We start from the raw sequence: 15,765 nt of genomic DNA on the forward strand, positions 1-15,765 counted from the left end.
AACATGTGTAGGACAATGATTAGAACAAGGAACTGTGGCAGAACCTTCAACAGGAAAGACAAGAACACGTACGAGACAGCAGCAGCAGAAGCGCTGGACTTGGGGTCGGTGTCCTCGCCTGCCATGTTGTCGAGGAGGTCGTGGACGTCGGGGAAGAAGTCGTCGTCGGGGAAGTCGTCGTCGGCGACCGGATCGTCCGTGATGAAGCAGCCAGTAGTCGCGCTGAGCGCTTTCCAAAAACCTTATCACCCTTCTCCCGTACAGGACTCAAAAAGTGCGGTTTCGGAGGCCTACTGTCCCGACCTGCGGTGCACGCCACAAGCCGGGATGGGGAAGATCGTAGCAGCAGCGCAGTGCTCAGGAACTTTGTGGCGAAAGGAAGGGGATCTTCTGGTGTGTCTCTCTGGAGAGGAGCGACCTCTCTTATATAGGCACAGGAGAAGGACACGAAGAGGCTGCGACGGGAGGCGAAGCAACGAAGGAAGACGAAGCGAACAGGCAGCGGCCGAAGAGGCGCGCCGTTCGAATTCAGTGTCCACTAAAGAAAAACGTTTCAATTCCCACGTGACCTTTCGTATACCCGTCGTGCGTGGCAAAAATTTAGACATTGGCTCGGCTTATTCCCGCAACCCGTCGTGACGAGGCGGGCGGCGGAGGAGGAGCGCGCATGGATGTCCCTCTTGTTCTTATACTCATACATGTGGGGAAATATCTCTTTTATAAAGAGGTCCAACTCCCTCTAAACTAGCAATGTGGAACTAAATTTTTGTTCCACCTCTTGCCTTACACAAATGAGCTGTGTGGGTCTTTATGATTTATTAGAAATTTCTGAAACTGCTATTGGGCTAGGTCCAAAATAGACAAAATTCCAGCAACTCCCGTCGTGGGTAGTCTAAGCAAGATCAAGCAGTATCGGCCCCACGACCACCACGCCAGAGCATACGCCATACGCCCAGGGCTGAAGCGTAGCAGGTGCAGAGAACACGACACGGAAGGCAGAGATAACCCCAACAAACTCCGAAGAAACGAAGCATGGGGACGCAAGCGGCGCCGGCGACCAGCGAGATCGCGGCGGTGGGTGTAATAGGCGCGGGGCAGATGGGCTCGGGCATCGCCCAGCTCGCCGCCGCGGCCGGCTGCGGCGTCTTCCTCCTCGACTCCGACCCCGCCGCCCTCTCCCGCGCCGCCGCCTCCATCTCCTCCTCCCTCGGCCGCCTCGTCTCCAAGGGCCAGCTCTCCCAGGTGAGGACCCGATCCCCCCTCGCCCCCCCCCTCCCCCTTCGCAAAGTGACGCTGTTCGTTGACACTTCTAGTCTCGCCTGGTCACAGGCTGCGTGCGATGACTCCGTGAAGCGGATAAAGTGCGTCTCCGATGTGGAGGAGCTGCGGGGCGTGGATCTGGTGATTGAGGCCATTGTTGAGTCCGAAGATGTCAAGAAGAAGCTGTTCGTGGAGCTGGACAGGATCACCAAACCTTCTGCCATTCTTGCCTCCAACACCAGCTCCATTTCTATAACCCGGCTTGCCTCCGCTACCAGCCGCCCCTCTCAGGTGACCACTAATCAGGCTTATCTCAGCAGTCGCTTTTAGCTACACCAGTTGCTTGCTTGTCCGGAATTTACATAGGATGGTGACGCAGACCTTATCAATTGCAAGTGGGGCGGCAGTTTGGAGTTATAACGACCCCGTTTGTTATGTTGGCGGCTAAATTTGCCTCTGTCATGCATGCTACTCCCTCCGTTCCTAAATACTTGTCTTTCTAGGCATTTCAACAACAAGTGACTACATACGGAGCAAAATGAGTGAATCTACACTCTAAAATATGTCTACATACATCCGTATGTAGTAGTCATTTGAAATGTCTAGAAAGACAAATATTTAGGAACGTAGGATTGCATACTCTACAACTTCAGAACATGTCTCAAGGCACTCCTGTAGCTTCTTAATTTTATCAATTCTCTCGTTTTCATGTCTTTATTGTTTTTGGAGCTTCTCTCCATGATAATAAGAAGTTAAAGAGATTTCCATGTTACAGGTGATCGGCATGCACTTTTTCAACCCTCCTCCTATAATGAAGCTGGTTGAAATCATACGAGGAGCTGATACGTCAGAAGAGATTTTCTCTCGAGTTAAATCTTTTTCTGAAAGGTAAGTAAAAGCATCATATTGCCCTGCCTAAGCTCACTTTAACATAGCCTTAAATGTGATCTTGTTTCTGCGTATTACTATAGCAACTCTGAAGTGGAACCTACTTATGTAACTGGTTGCTGTTTAGATATAAAGTTCTATCCAGAACAAGCGTTCTGTAAACACAAACGTACCACTTCCTATTGTTAATGGATTCGTTGAGAACACAACAAACTTGCTATACTCTGGAGTTTAGGTATATTTTAGGTTCCAAGTCAGTCTTTACCTGGTAACCTAGCATTTTCATTGTAAAGAAAATGTGTCTTACCTTTGAAAGACCTCATTTGGCCTGTTTAGTTTTTGGTGTGAACAATATTTTTAGCCCCGAGAACTACCATGCTACCTACTAAACCACTTAAAATTTGTGCCACATACGTGGATGCATTAGCGCAGATCTTAGACTAAGGTATAATTGGTTCAGCCAAGCTGACTCTGATTTCCCTTTTAACCTTGAAATTGTCTAATGATTTTGATCTTTGCAGGATTGGGAAGACCGTTATATGTTCACAAGATTACCCTGGCTTCATTGTGAACCGCATCCTAATGCCGATGATCAATGAAGCATTTTGGGCACTTTACACTGGGGTAGCAACCAAAGAGGACATCGACACAGGGATGAAGCTCGGCACGAATCATCCAATGGGCCCTCTGCAGCTTGCGGACTTCATAGGGTTAGATGTTTGCCTCTCAGTACTTAGGGTGCTCCACAACGGGCTAGGAGATAACAAGTACAGCCCTTGCCCTCTGCTTGTCCAATATGTCGACGCCGGACGACTTGGAAAGAAGCGGGGACTAGGCGTGTACTCTTACGGGAGAAGCTCTTCATCCGTTAAACCCAAGTCGTCCCTGTGAAGTGTGAACATATCCATGCGGCTGTTGAGCAAAGAAATGAAATCGTGTGTGTACTCTCTGGACGAAAACAAAAGGACGAAAAGTAGTAGTACTTGTGGTCACTGAAACAATGGGTGTACTTTGTATGCACTTTGTATATCAGTGGAAGAAAACAAAACGACGAAAAGTACTAGTACTTGTGGTCACTAGCATCGGAATATAACAGGCTCACGCGGGCTTGGATTTGTAGAATCGTCAAACAAGCTTATCTAAAACAATGGGTGTTTACTGGTTCCAGTTACCATGTGAATCTTTTACATGTAAAAATCATGAAATTTACATACTAAGGGCCTGAAAATCCATGCCCCGCGCTGTTCCGTACTCTATGCTGACTGTGGTATAGTATGCAGTTTCAAGCGTTACAGTCTTACAAGTTACAATGATCAGATCGGCAGCTCCAGAAATGACCCCTACGCTGTCGGAACGTGCACAGCACACAGCAGCAGCCGTGCTGTCCAAGCACAGCAAGTCACCAGAGAAAGACATCACGACCTTGAACCAAAAGAAGCCACTGAACACGAACGATACCAAGTTTTTTTTTTACACACATCATATTCCCCTCTATATTTAGCCCGATAAGAAACTGAAATTTGTGAGGTTCAGATAAAAGAATCCAACAAGTTCTCCAGACGAGTGTCAGTTGGTAACATATACATGACTGTGCTATGCTCTAGGTGAGACTGGGCCTTCACACGGATCAAACTTCACAATCGTTCTTGCATCAGGGAGCAAAGGGTGCTTGAGTGGTCTGTGCCCTTTCTTGTACCAATAATTGATAATGTACGCTTCCAGTTTTCTAACCTGAGGAATTAACACAAAGTCAGAACCAACTTGAGACTATGCAAAATATCTACGAAAAACTAGCACAAGCAAGTCACATACTTGAAGTTGTTAAGGGACAGGAGAGACATAAAAGATTACATGGGCTGTGCGACAATGGGCCTATATAAGATAGGCATCATATCTGGAAGCGGTGTTTTGGCTCTGGGGCCAGATGAGCCGGGCATGAACAGTAAATTCGTTAAAAATAGTTTTAAAAAGATCAAAAATATTCTGATTTTTTTTGGGTGAAAGATGCTTGAGTGTGTGATGTCCGTGCCAAAACTCATTGTGTTTGGACATCTGAGCAGTCCACAGCAAAAAAAAACAAAATTGAGGTCTGAGAAAGTTTATTGTTTCTGCACTGTTCGGACGGATTCTGTCTTCTTTGCCACGAGCTCCTCAGATGTCCGAACACGATTACATTTTGCCCGGACATCACGCACTCGAACATCTTCCATAAAAAAAAAATCTAGTAATTTTTTGAATTTACTGTTCACCGAGAGCAGAAGAGCCCAGGCTCAGAAATGGATATCCGATCATATCCATACTATCTATACAGTAGGCCAATTTCAAAAATTTGAATCCAAGAATCAGAATGCATTATCAGTTGTTTATTGGGCTTCATCCAACTGCCACGCTTTGATTCGTGGCTACAGTAGCATTCACAATTATCTACTCCCTCTGTCCCTAAATACAAGTCTTTTTAGAGATTTCAATATGGATTACATACGGAGAAAAATGAGTGAATCTACGGAAGCGGATTAGGAGCACTCGGCGGCGCAGCACTCTGAAATCCTGCCCGCTACCCTAGTCGCTTGGGATCAGTGCCACTTTTGACGAAATGTTTTGTTTCGTGTAAATACACAACCCACACGTAGAAAGAAACAGTTCGTACCTGTGCTGCTCCATTTAATAGGAACACAGAAAAGTTAAGGGCGGGCAGCAGGAGGCTCTGTGAAATGGTGCCGCACGGGCACCGAGGCATACCGGCGAGCGGCTGGACCTCCGAGCCACACGGGCATCAGCTTGACGATGTCACCGGAAGTACGTCCTTCTTGTGCCGTACAGGGGGCCAATGGCCATGGCATCGGTGTTTCTCTACGACTCTACGCCATGCTCACAGAAGCACCTCGTGTTACTTGTGGACCAGGGGATGTCGCTACTCGCTGCCCAGCCTGTTCCCAGGCATCTTGGTCTCGTGGCTCCTGCTGTTGGACTTGGACAAGGTTCTCCTTGCCGTCAAGTTGGCCTACCCGCTGGCAGTGGCCATGCTCCCGACGTCCTCCGACAGAGACCCCCTTCCCCCGACAGGATATCAAGAATAGGACCAGCGAGGTGACGGAGAGCTACCGGAACCTGGTGCGGGAGGGACTGCTGGGCCGCTACCAGGAGCTGGTGCGACACCTACAAGTTTTTTTTTACTGCAAAGACCACTGGGAGTTTGTCCTGTGGCTGGTCATGAGGACGGAGGGACGGGCGGGTACTGCAAACTGCATACGGGCGCTCTTCTTGAAGTGATAGGAGGAAGATCTTCTAGAAGCGTCCTGCTCGGTTGAATGTGATAAATGACTATTGGAAATATTAAATGACGAGCATTGCATGACCGCCCCAGCGATGCAGCGGACCGGCTGCGAGGTCCAGCGACATGGACGCGGCAAGCTCGGACGGCTGCCTTGTTCCTCCTCAACGTTGTTCCCCGTCAGGACAAAGACATAGTCTTCCTCATTCCTCCTGGTTTTTTCCCACGTCCACGTTGCAGAAGGAGAAGGGCAGGAGCGAAAAGAAGAAACAGAAAAGTAGAGAGAGGAAGAAGAGCATGAGCAGTGTCCATGGTGAGGAAGAACTGGAGTCCAGGGGAAGATGGATGGGGCAGTTATGAGGAAGGGGAGCGTCTGCATTGAATTGGATTTGGCGTTGTTTGGCTGCTGGTAGATGAGTTCGACAGTGCATGGGACAGAACCGCGTGGAATTGAAGACACATATACCCAAAAAAACAAAGGACAATATAAGAGGATAAAGCTCGGAATACTCAGAGGCTAATATAATGATTGAGGATCCCGAGACACAGGGGAGGTTGAGATTTCAGTGCATGGCGTCGCCGAGTGCTCCTATGCCATTTCGGTGAATCTACACTCTAAAATATGTCTATATACATCCGTATGTAGTCCGTATTGAAATCTCTAAAAAGACTTATATTTAGGAACGGAGGGAGTAGGTCATTCCAGAAACATCCATGAATTAGAGCACTGAGTCACCGGCCCCACCCATCACGCCGCCGCTTGCTCCCCGCCTGCCCCCTCACTACATAAACTCCCCTTCCCGATGGACCTAGAGGACCCACTATGCCTGTCACTGCTGGCCAGTACTGCTCTCCAAATCATGTCACTAGGCCACTAGTTGTTTGGAGTCGACCTAGTCGCCGCATCTGCTGGAGCCGCACAAATCCCATCACAAAGCAGACGCCAGCAGTGGTACATGGCCTGGTGTTGGGCCGTCATGCTGCTGTTGGCTCCATAGATGTTGGAAGAGAAATGTGAAGAACATGAGAGCGTTGAGAGGTAAGAAAAGGAGAGCTGGGTGACAAGACCGAGTCAACGAAACAAGTGGGATGATGTCATAGTACTAAGTCCAACAGGCGGTCAAAAAATAAAACAAAAAATAAAAGGTAAGCAAATCAGTGGGCATTTCTGGGAGTCAAGGACGTCCTAAATGTACAGTAAAATAAAAGGTAAGCAAATCAGTGGGGTTTCCTCATAACGTGACTTATGCGAACATAAAATACATACTTCCTCCTAACCAAAATGAAAGTCTTTTACGACGAGTGGCTAGTTTGAGCAGGTTGGTGTGCTCACTAGCCGCCACCTGCGTTTGTGGCTCTACCTCCGTAGGGTGGCTGCTCATGTTTCCTTTTCTTTAAGAAAATGCCACCAGGGATATCAGGGCCTCACTTACCAGCATGGGAGGAGACATAAGGCAGATGCAGCATGAAACGTGCTATCTAGCTGTTAGGAAAGAGGATTTGACTATGGGAAAGGTTTTCTCCGCTATCTTCAAATCTGTTGGAGTTTATATTCTTATCCTTTCTTAGCCACCAAGTTGTAACTGGGCTATAAATAGTCACTACTAGTCGATCAATAAAGACAAGCAAGAATAATCCCAATTTCTCATCCCCTGCTATCTGCAGCTGGAGCCTCCTCTCTCCCGTCTAGACAGCCACGGGTAAACGAGACGTCCAGCCTCATCCTCCTACCAGCCATGATCACAACCTCCGCTCCTATCCTAAACCCTTCTTCTCACCTTTACGAACCACAACCCATGACAAGGGGTTAGTCCCTGGTTGGTCGAGTTTTTTCAAGTCTTTTAGGACATGACACGGTCTTCAAGATGATATTTTGACCATCAATTCTGTGCAAACATGTGTCCTCACAAATAAATAATTATACATTACGGAATTGTATTTCATGATAAAAAATTTAATATCAGTTTGATAGTTTGGATGTATTACTTCTTCTTTACAGATGGTCAAACCCTCGAACCGTAAGCAGTATGAAGGCCTCAAAACTTGACTGGTAAAATTTAAAACGAAATTTCGTTTTGGATGAGAGGTAGTACCTCTTAACATTATCACGTCCCTTGATTGCAAACAAACTTTGATAGGTAAAATAGCTGAATGTGAGTAGCATAGTTGTGGGAAAAAAAAACTCAGAGGACTATTCAATAGTAACTGACTGGCAAGAAATCACAATAAACGATTGGTTTTTCAATGGTTTAATCAGTACTCCCTCCGTTCCAAATTACTCGTCGCAGAAATGGATGTATCTAGAACTAAAATACATCTAGATACATCCATACCTACGACAAGTAATTTGGAACGGAGGGAGTAGATAAGAATAAATTGTCCACAAGAAAACAACAGACTAGCAAGTACTCCCTCCGTTCCAAAATAGATGACTCAACTTTGTACTAACTTTAGTACAAAGTTAGTATAAAGTTGGGTCATCTATTTTGGAACGGAGGGAGTAACAGATAAAAGCTCATGCTTGGTCTATGGTGTTATCTTTGTAACTGAACTGTTTGTTTCCTATATTTTCGAGGTTGCTAATGTTGTTAAATTTCGTACGAGAAACATAGAGCATGGGTCTTACCTTTCTGACAATGTAAGATTCACCGACAAAACTCAATGGTTCTGTAAATACAGTAAGAAAACCATTCCTATTTCCATAGATAACATCAGTAAAGTATCTATCACCAACCTGGGAAAATGGGGGAAATATTAAAAAAATCAATACATACTGATATTAAGTAAGAACAGTCTGAACTGATAATAGCCATTCCTACCAGCACAAGATCTGAAGCTGAGCAGTCAAAATAACTCTCTATTTCCTTGGCTGCCCCAGCAGGCTTCTTTGCATCTGCAGACAATAGAGGAAACGTATAAACATATTAATATTATCCCTATTATTTTTTATGTGCACCAATAACGACAGGAAGCTTCTACCTCACATTGTCAAATTACGTTTCAGAAAGAAGATGATATAAAAACAGACTCAATAAGCATCTAAGTGCAAGTTTGCAATACAGAATTTTAGTGCTTTGGTATCATGGGATGCAACTCATACTTAACAAAATGGAATTTCTGAATGAAGTTACCATCATAAATATATCTGGTGACAGGCCAATTATCTTATTTTCATAAAGATGGCATTAGACTCTCATAGTATGCAAACTCCCATTTCCCTAAGCAGATCAATTCAGATATTTTGGAAATGGATAGTTCTAGAGCTATGAGGTGTCTGGGCACTTACCATGCCTAATCACATGAACCCCGTCGATAGTCGCCTCAATCGTACTGGCATCCGACCCATCTGGATCATACTGCTTCAACCCTGCACTGGCCCAAACACATCAATTCCATCATCACGCAAACATTCCGCCCAATTCAACGTTTTCTAAGAGCAGCGCGACCAAGCCAGACCTGCGGAGTTGCTGTAGACAGCGATGGCGCCGGGGAAGGCCGCGCGGCACTGGTCAAACGAGGCGGTCAGCAGCGGCCAGAGCTCGGGAGCGTAGGGCGCGGTGAGGGTGTTGTCCTTGTCGAAAACCACGCCGCGGAACCCGGCGCGGCGGAGCTCCGCCCAGTCCAGCCACCGGATGTCCTGCACCGACACGTGCGGCAGCGCTAGACGCGGCTCGGACGCCGCGACGGCCACCACCGCGGCCACGCCTCTCGGGTTGAAGCGCTGGCCCAGCGCGCGCGGCCAGGACGCAGCCGCGCCCATGGGTGTGGCTCTGGCGGTCGTGGAGGTCGCGGGAGTGGGTTCGGTGTTGGGGTTCGCGGCTTTGTGGGGAGGAAGGAAGGAAGCGCGGGAAGCTGGAGGGAGCAGTGGCGCCGGCGGCGGCCTTAGCATCAGAGCGGCGACGAGATTGTTGCTGTCGCCGGGTGTGCCCGAGTGGGGGAGAAGATCGGATGGATGTTCTTGCAGATGGACGTATGCCAATATGGCCCCACAGGCTGAGCTACAGTGGAAAGACGAAAGCGCATTTTTCATCTCAACTTATTGCGAAGTACTCCCTCCGTCCCATAATATAAGAACCTTTTTGACATTAGTGTAGTACCAAAAATGTTCTTATATTATGGGATAGAGAGAGTACTGTAGTAGTATGAGTTTTGTCCCTAAAACATTTTTTTTTGAAACCCTAAAACTTATGTTTTGGGGCCGTTCGAAAACTCTTCGCTGCGGAGCGGAGCGGAATCCAGTGAAATTTCGGCAAGCTGCAAAATGGGCGCTCCGCCTGCTCCGCTCCCTGGCGAAGGAGCGGAGTATTACCGAACACAACCTTAACCTATGTCTTTCCCAACTTCTAAAACAAAATAGACTTTTTTTTTCTCACAGTGGCATTCCTCGGGTAAACCTGGTTTTGACTCTCTCTCTCTCTATTCTTCGTCCCTCCATGCTTAATAGCCAGTAGATTTAGTCCCTCACTATTCCTCTCGTGAGTTACAGCCGTTTGTTCAATTGGTGTCGGGAGCAAATCATCCCTCTCCTCACTCTCGTCAATGTTCGCCCCTTCGCTTGTGAGAGCCACCATCATTGTTACGACGAAGGCATGTAGCTAGCAGCGAGAGGTGTTGCACGGGCTCAGTGACACGACACATGGAGGGAGCAAGCCGCGCTCGGTGGATTTTAGGTGGAGGTGGGAAGGCTTGATCATTGGCCGGTGGTGGATGGGTGAAACTAGTGGTGCCGGTGTTGGAGATTGTTGTCACTGGCGAGGGGGGGGGAGACGAGTTGCTCCCATCGCCAACCTCCTAGAACGGCGCCGCCACCTCGTCCATGTTCCTCGGTGCACATCTAAAGCGGAAGGACCTACCCCTATCGTCGGCCTCCGAGAGCAACACTGCTACCTGGATCTTTGCGCCTCGATGCACATCTAAAGCGGGAGGAGCTGCTCTATAATACTTCTATGATGTAACTATATTTTTTGGTATTATAATTTTTTTATGTACATGCGATATACACATCATTTATACATAGTTTTTCCACATGTTCTTATTATTTTTATTGTACTAACATACTAATCCGGTGTCGATTGCTATTATTTTTGCATTTTTTATGTAATGCAAAAAATATTTTTAGGTACACAAAAACGACATTGATATAAGTATTACAGGAAACCTTGCTCTAGAAGCCTAGTTGGAAGGGACCTACCAGGGCTCCACACACCCCTGTCATGCGGCCATGGCCTAGGTTCCATGGGCCCATCGAATGGAGCCCATGGACCTCATCTCCACTGCCTCTCAGGGCCCATTTCTCTATATATACACCAAAACCCTAGTCATATTTTTTTGGAATTTTTATACTACCACCTCGGGCGATTTCGAAGCGGAGAAAGAAAGCCATTTTCTCGCACTCCGTCGGAAAGGGTTAAATCCATTATCAGAAGAGACTCTGGACCTCCCAGGGCCATGAATACCAAGGACTAGAGGGGAAACCCTTCTCCCATCTAGGGGAGGCCAAGAAAGAAGATGAAAGAGGGGGACCCCCCCTCTTTTGGTAGTGCCTGAACTGAAGGAAATATGCCCTAGAGGCAATAATAAAGTTATTAGTTATTTCCTCATATCATGATAAATGTTTATTATTCATGCTAGAATTGTATTAACCGGAAACATAATACACGTGTGAATACATAGACAAACAGATTGTCACTAGTATGCCTCTACTTGACTAGCTCGTTGAATCAATGATGGTTATGTTTCCTAACCATAGACATGAGTTGTCATTTGATTAACGTGATCACATCATTAGAGAATGATGTGATTGACTTGACCCATTTTGTTAGCTTAGCACTTGTTCGTTTTAGTTTACTGCTATTGCTTTCTTCATGACTTATACATGTTCCTATGACTATGAGATTATGCAACTCCCGATTACCGGAGGAACACTTTGTATGCTATCAAATGTCACAACGTAACTGGGTGATTATAAAGGTGCTCTAGAGGTGTCTCCGATGGTACTTGTTGAGTTGGCATAGATCAAGAATAGGATTTGTCACTCCGATTGTCGAAGAGGTATCACTGGGACCTCTCAGTAATGCACATCACTATAAGCCTTGCAAGCAATGCAACTAATGAGCTAGTTGCGGGATGATGCATTGGAGAACGAGTAAAGAGACTTGCCGGTAACGAGATTGAGCTAGGTATTGAGATACCGATGATCGAATCTCGGACAAGTAACATACCGATGACAAAGGGAACAACATATGTTGTTATGCGGTTTGACCGATAAAGATCTTCGTAGAATATGTAGGAACCAATATGAGCATCCAGGTTCCGCTATTGGTTATTGACCGGAGACGTGTCTCGGTCATGTCTACATAGTTCTCGAACCCGTAGGGTCCGCACGCTTAAAGTTCTGTGACGATCGGTATTATGAGTTTATATGTTTTGATATACCGAAGGTAGTTCGGAGTCCCGAATATGATCACTGACATGACGAAGAGTCTCGAAATGGTTGAGACATAAAGATTGATATATTGGAAGCCTACATTTGGACATCGGAAGAGTTCCGGGTGAAATCGGAATTTTACCGGAGTGCCGGAGGGGTTACCGGAACCCACGGGGGTTAATGGGCCTTGTTGGGCCCTAGTGGAGAGAGAGAGGGGCCGGCCAGGGCAGGCCACGCGCCCCCTCCCCCTCTGGTCCAAATTGGACTAGGAAGGGGGGGCGGCGCCCCCTTTCCTTCTCCTTCTCCCCCTTCCTTTCCCCCTCCTAGTAGGAGTAGGAAAGAGGGGAGTCCTACTCCTACTAGGAGGAGGACTCCTCCTCCTAGCGCGCCCTACAAGGCCGGCCAGCCTCCCCCTTTGCTCCTTTATATACGGGGGCACCCTAGAACACACAAGTTGATCATTGATCTCTCCCAGCCGTGTGCGGTGCCCCCCTCCACCATAATCCACATCGGTTAGGCGAAGCCCTGCGACGGTAACTTCATCAACATCGTCACCACGCCGTCGTGCTGACGAAACTCTCCTTTGAGCTCTACTGGATCGTGAGTTCGCGGGACGTCACCGAGCTGAACGTGTGCTGAACACGGAGGTGTCGTACGTTCGGTACTGAGGATCGGTCGACCGTGAAGATGTACGACTACATCAACCGTGTTGTCATAACGCTTCCGCTTAACGGTCTACGAGGGTACGTGGATGAAACTCTCCCCTATCGTTGCTATGCATCACCATGATCTTGCATGTGCGTATGAATTTTTTTGAAATTACTACGTCCCCAACAGTGGCATCCGAGCCAGGTTTATGCATAGATGTCATATGCATGAGTAGAACACAAAGGAGGTGTGGGTGTGGGTATATACATATTGCTTGCCGTCACTAGTTGATTCTTGATTCAGCGGCATTGTTGGATGAAGCGGCCTAGACCGACATTACGTGTATGCTTACGCGATACTGGTTCTACCGATGTGCTTCGCACACAGGTGGCTAGTGGGTGTCTGTTACTCCAGCTTTAGTTGAATCGGATTCAATGAACAAGGTTCTTTCTGAAGATCAAAAAACAATCACCATACTGCGTTGTGGTTTTTGATGCGTAGGTAAGAACGATTCTTGCTCAACCCGTAGCAGCCACGTAAAACTTGCAACAATAAAGTAGAGGACGTCTAACTTGTTTTTGCAGGGCATGTTGTGATGTGATATGGTCAAGACGTGATGAGATATAAGTTGTTGTATAAGATGATCATGTTTTTGTTGAAGTTATCGGCAACTGGCAGAAGCCTTATGGTTGTCTCTTTATTGCATAAGATGCAAGCGCCAAATAATTGTTTCACTTTATCGCTATGCGATAGCAATAGTTGCAAGAGCAATAGTTGGTGAGACGACCATGTGATGACACGTTGATAGAGATCAAGATGATGGAGATCATGGTGTCATGCCGGTAATGATAGAGATCAGGACGGTGTTTTGGAGATGGAGATCAAAGGCGCAAGATGATCATGGCCATATCATGTCACATATTTTGATTGCATGTGATGTTTATCCTTTATGCATCTTATTTTGCTTAGTTCGACGGTAGCATTATAAGATGATATGTCACTAAATTTCAAGGTACAAGTGTTCTCCCTGAGTATGCGTGCTACCTCTTGAGCACCGCGTTGGTTTTCCCTTGAAGAGGAAAGGGTGATGCAGCAAAGTAGCGTAAGTATTTCCCTCAGTTTTTGAGAACCAAGGTATCAATCCAGTAGGAGGCCACGTGCGAGTCCCTCGCACCTACACAAACAAATAAAATCCTCGCAACCAACGCAATAAAGGGGTTGTCAATCCCTTCACGATCACTTACGAAAGTGAGATCTAATAGATATTATCAGATAATATTTTTGGTATTTTTATGATAAATATGCAAAGTAAAGAAAGCAAAATAAACTGAAAAGGAAATAGCTTGTTGATGGAAGATTAATATGATGGAAAATAGACCCGGGGGCCATAGGTTTCACCAGTGGCTTCTCTCGAGAGCATAAGTATTACGGTGGGTAAACAAATTACTGTTGAGAAATTGACAGAATTGAGCATAGTTATGAGAATATCTAGGTATGATCATGTATATAGGCATCACGTCCGAGAGAAGTAGACCGACTCCTGCCTGCATCTACTACTATTACTCCACACATTGACCGCTATCCAGCATGCATCTAGAGTATTAAGTTCAAAGGAACAGAGTAACGCTTTAAGCAAGATGACATGATGTAGAGGGATAAACTCATGCAATATGATATAAACCCCATCTTGTTATCCTCGATGGCAACAATACAATACGTGCCTTGTTGCCCCTACTGTCACTGGGAAAGGACACTGCAAGATTGAACCCAAAGCTAAGCACTTCTCCCATTGCAAGAAAGATCAATCTAGTAGACCAAACCAAACTGATAATTCGAAGAGACTTGCAAAGCTAACCAATCATACATAAAAGAATTCAGAGAAGATTCAAATATTGTTCATAGATAAACTTGATCATAAACCCACAATTCATCGGTCTCAACAAACACACCGCAAAAGAAGATTACATCGAATAGATCTCCACAAGAGAGGGGGAGAACTTTGTATTGAGATCCAAAAAGAGAGAAGAAGCCATCTAGCTAATAACTATGGACCCGAAGGTCTGAAGTAAACTACTCACACTTCATCGAAGAGGCCATGGTGTTGATGTAGAAGCCCTCCGTGATCGATGCCCCCTCCGGCGGAGCTCCGGAAAAGGCCCCAAGATGGGATCTCGCGGATACATAAAGTTACGGCGGTGGAATTAGGGTTTTGGCTCTGTGTCTGGTAGTTTGGGGGTACGTAGGTATATATAGGAGGAAGAAGTACGTCGGTGGAGCAACATGGGCCCCACGAGGGGGGAGGGCGCGCCTGTGAGGGGGGGGGGGGGAGGGGCGCCCCTACCTCGTGCCTTCGTGATTGCTTTCTTGACGTAGGGTCCAAGTCCTCTAGATCATGTTCGTTCCGAAAATCACGTTCCCGAAGGTTTCATTCCATTTGGACTCCCTTTGATATTCTTTTTCTGCGAAACTCTGAAATAGGCAAAAAAATAGCAATTCTGGGCTGGGCCTCCGGTTAATATGTTAGTCCCCAAAATAATATAAAAGTGTATAATAAAGCCTAATAATGTCCAAAACAGGATATAATATAGCATGGAACAATAAAAAATTATAGATACGTTGGAGACGTATCAAGCATCCCCAAGCTTAATTTCTGCTCGTCCTCGAGTAGGTAAATGATAAAAACAGAATTTTTGATGTGGAATGCTACTTGACATAATTTCGATGTAATTCTCTTTATTGTGGTATGAATATTCAGATCCAAAAGATTCAAGACAAAAGTTCAATATTGACATAGAAATAATAATACTTCAAGCATACTAACTAAGCAATTATGTCTCTTCAAAATAACATGGCCAAAGAAAGTTATCCCTACAAAATCATATAGTCTGGCTATGCTCCATCTTCACCACACAAAGTATTTAAATCATGCACAACCCTGATGACAAGCCAAGCAATTGTTTCATACTTTTGGTGTTCTCAAACTTTTTCAATCTTCACGCAATACATGAGTGTGAGCCATGGACATAGCACTATATGTGGAATAGAATGGTGGTTGTGGAGAAGACAAAAAGGGAGAAGATAGTCTCACATCAACTAGGCGTATCAACGGGCTATGGAGATGCCCATTAATAGATATCAATGTGAGTGAGTTGGGATTGCCATGCAATGGATGCACTAGAGCTATAAGTATATGAAAGCTCAACAAAAAGAACTAAGTGGGTGTGCATCCAACTCGCTTGCTCACGAAGACCTAGGGCATTTTGAGGAAGCC

The 15,765-nt window shown here is 46.1% G+C and overlaps 2 protein-coding genes across 2 annotated transcripts; one reads left to right on the forward strand and one right to left on the reverse strand.

The window, feature by feature from the left end:
* The first annotated feature begins 929 nt into the window (after positions 1-929).
* On the forward strand, positions 930-3,278 carry LOC125545032 (3-hydroxybutyryl-CoA dehydrogenase). Its single transcript, XM_048708877.1, has 4 exons — positions 930-1,242; positions 1,330-1,551; positions 2,036-2,148; positions 2,670-3,278. The coding sequence occupies exons 1-4, from the start codon at positions 1,033-1,035 to the stop codon at positions 3,037-3,039; spliced, it is 915 nt and encodes a 304-aa protein (XP_048564834.1). The 5' UTR covers positions 930-1,032; the 3' UTR covers positions 3,040-3,278.
* A 293-nt stretch (positions 3,279-3,571) lies between these two features.
* On the reverse strand, positions 3,572-9,464 carry LOC125545031 (phosphatidylglycerophosphate phosphatase 1, chloroplastic/mitochondrial). Its single transcript, XM_048708876.1, has 5 exons — positions 8,876-9,464; positions 8,706-8,786; positions 8,239-8,312; positions 8,046-8,153; positions 3,572-3,879 (listed from the first exon to the last, which is right to left on the reverse strand). Exons 1-5 carry the CDS (start codon positions 9,447-9,449, stop codon positions 3,742-3,744), a joined length of 975 nt encoding a protein of 324 aa, XP_048564833.1. The 5' UTR covers positions 9,450-9,464; the 3' UTR covers positions 3,572-3,741.
* Positions 9,465-15,765: the final 6,301 nt, after the last annotated feature.

The sequence above is a fragment of the Triticum urartu genome, chromosome 3 (assembly GCF_003073215.2).
Source record: "Triticum urartu cultivar G1812 chromosome 3, Tu2.1, whole genome shotgun sequence".
NCBI classification, from domain to species: Eukaryota; Viridiplantae; Streptophyta; class Magnoliopsida; order Poales; family Poaceae; genus Triticum; species Triticum urartu.

Excerpts from the sequence above, each read along its gene's own strand:
- LOC125545032 (XM_048708877.1), top strand. The coding sequence starts at position 1,033 with ATGGGGACGCAAGCGGCGCCGGCGACCAGCGAGATCGCGGCGGTGGGT. Across the intron at positions 1,552-2,035 it reads CTACCAGCCGCCCCTCTCAG|GTGATCGGCATGCACTTTTT; the intron begins GTGACCACTAAT and ends TCCATGTTACAG. Across the intron at positions 2,149-2,669 it reads GTTAAATCTTTTTCTGAAAG|GATTGGGAAGACCGTTATAT; the intron begins GTAAGTAAAAGC and ends TGATCTTTGCAG.
- LOC125545031 (XM_048708876.1), bottom strand. The coding sequence starts at position 9,449 with ATGAAAAATGCGCTTTCGTCTTTCCACTGTAGCTCAGCCTGTGGGGCC. Across the intron at positions 8,313-8,705 it reads GGTTCATGTGATTAGGCATG|ATGCAAAGAAGCCTGCTGGG; the intron begins GTAAGTGCCCAG and ends TATTGTCTGCAG. Across the intron at positions 3,880-8,045 it reads AATCTTACATTGTCAGAAAG|GTTAGAAAACTGGAAGCGTA; the intron begins GTAAGACCCATG and ends TTAATTCCTCAG.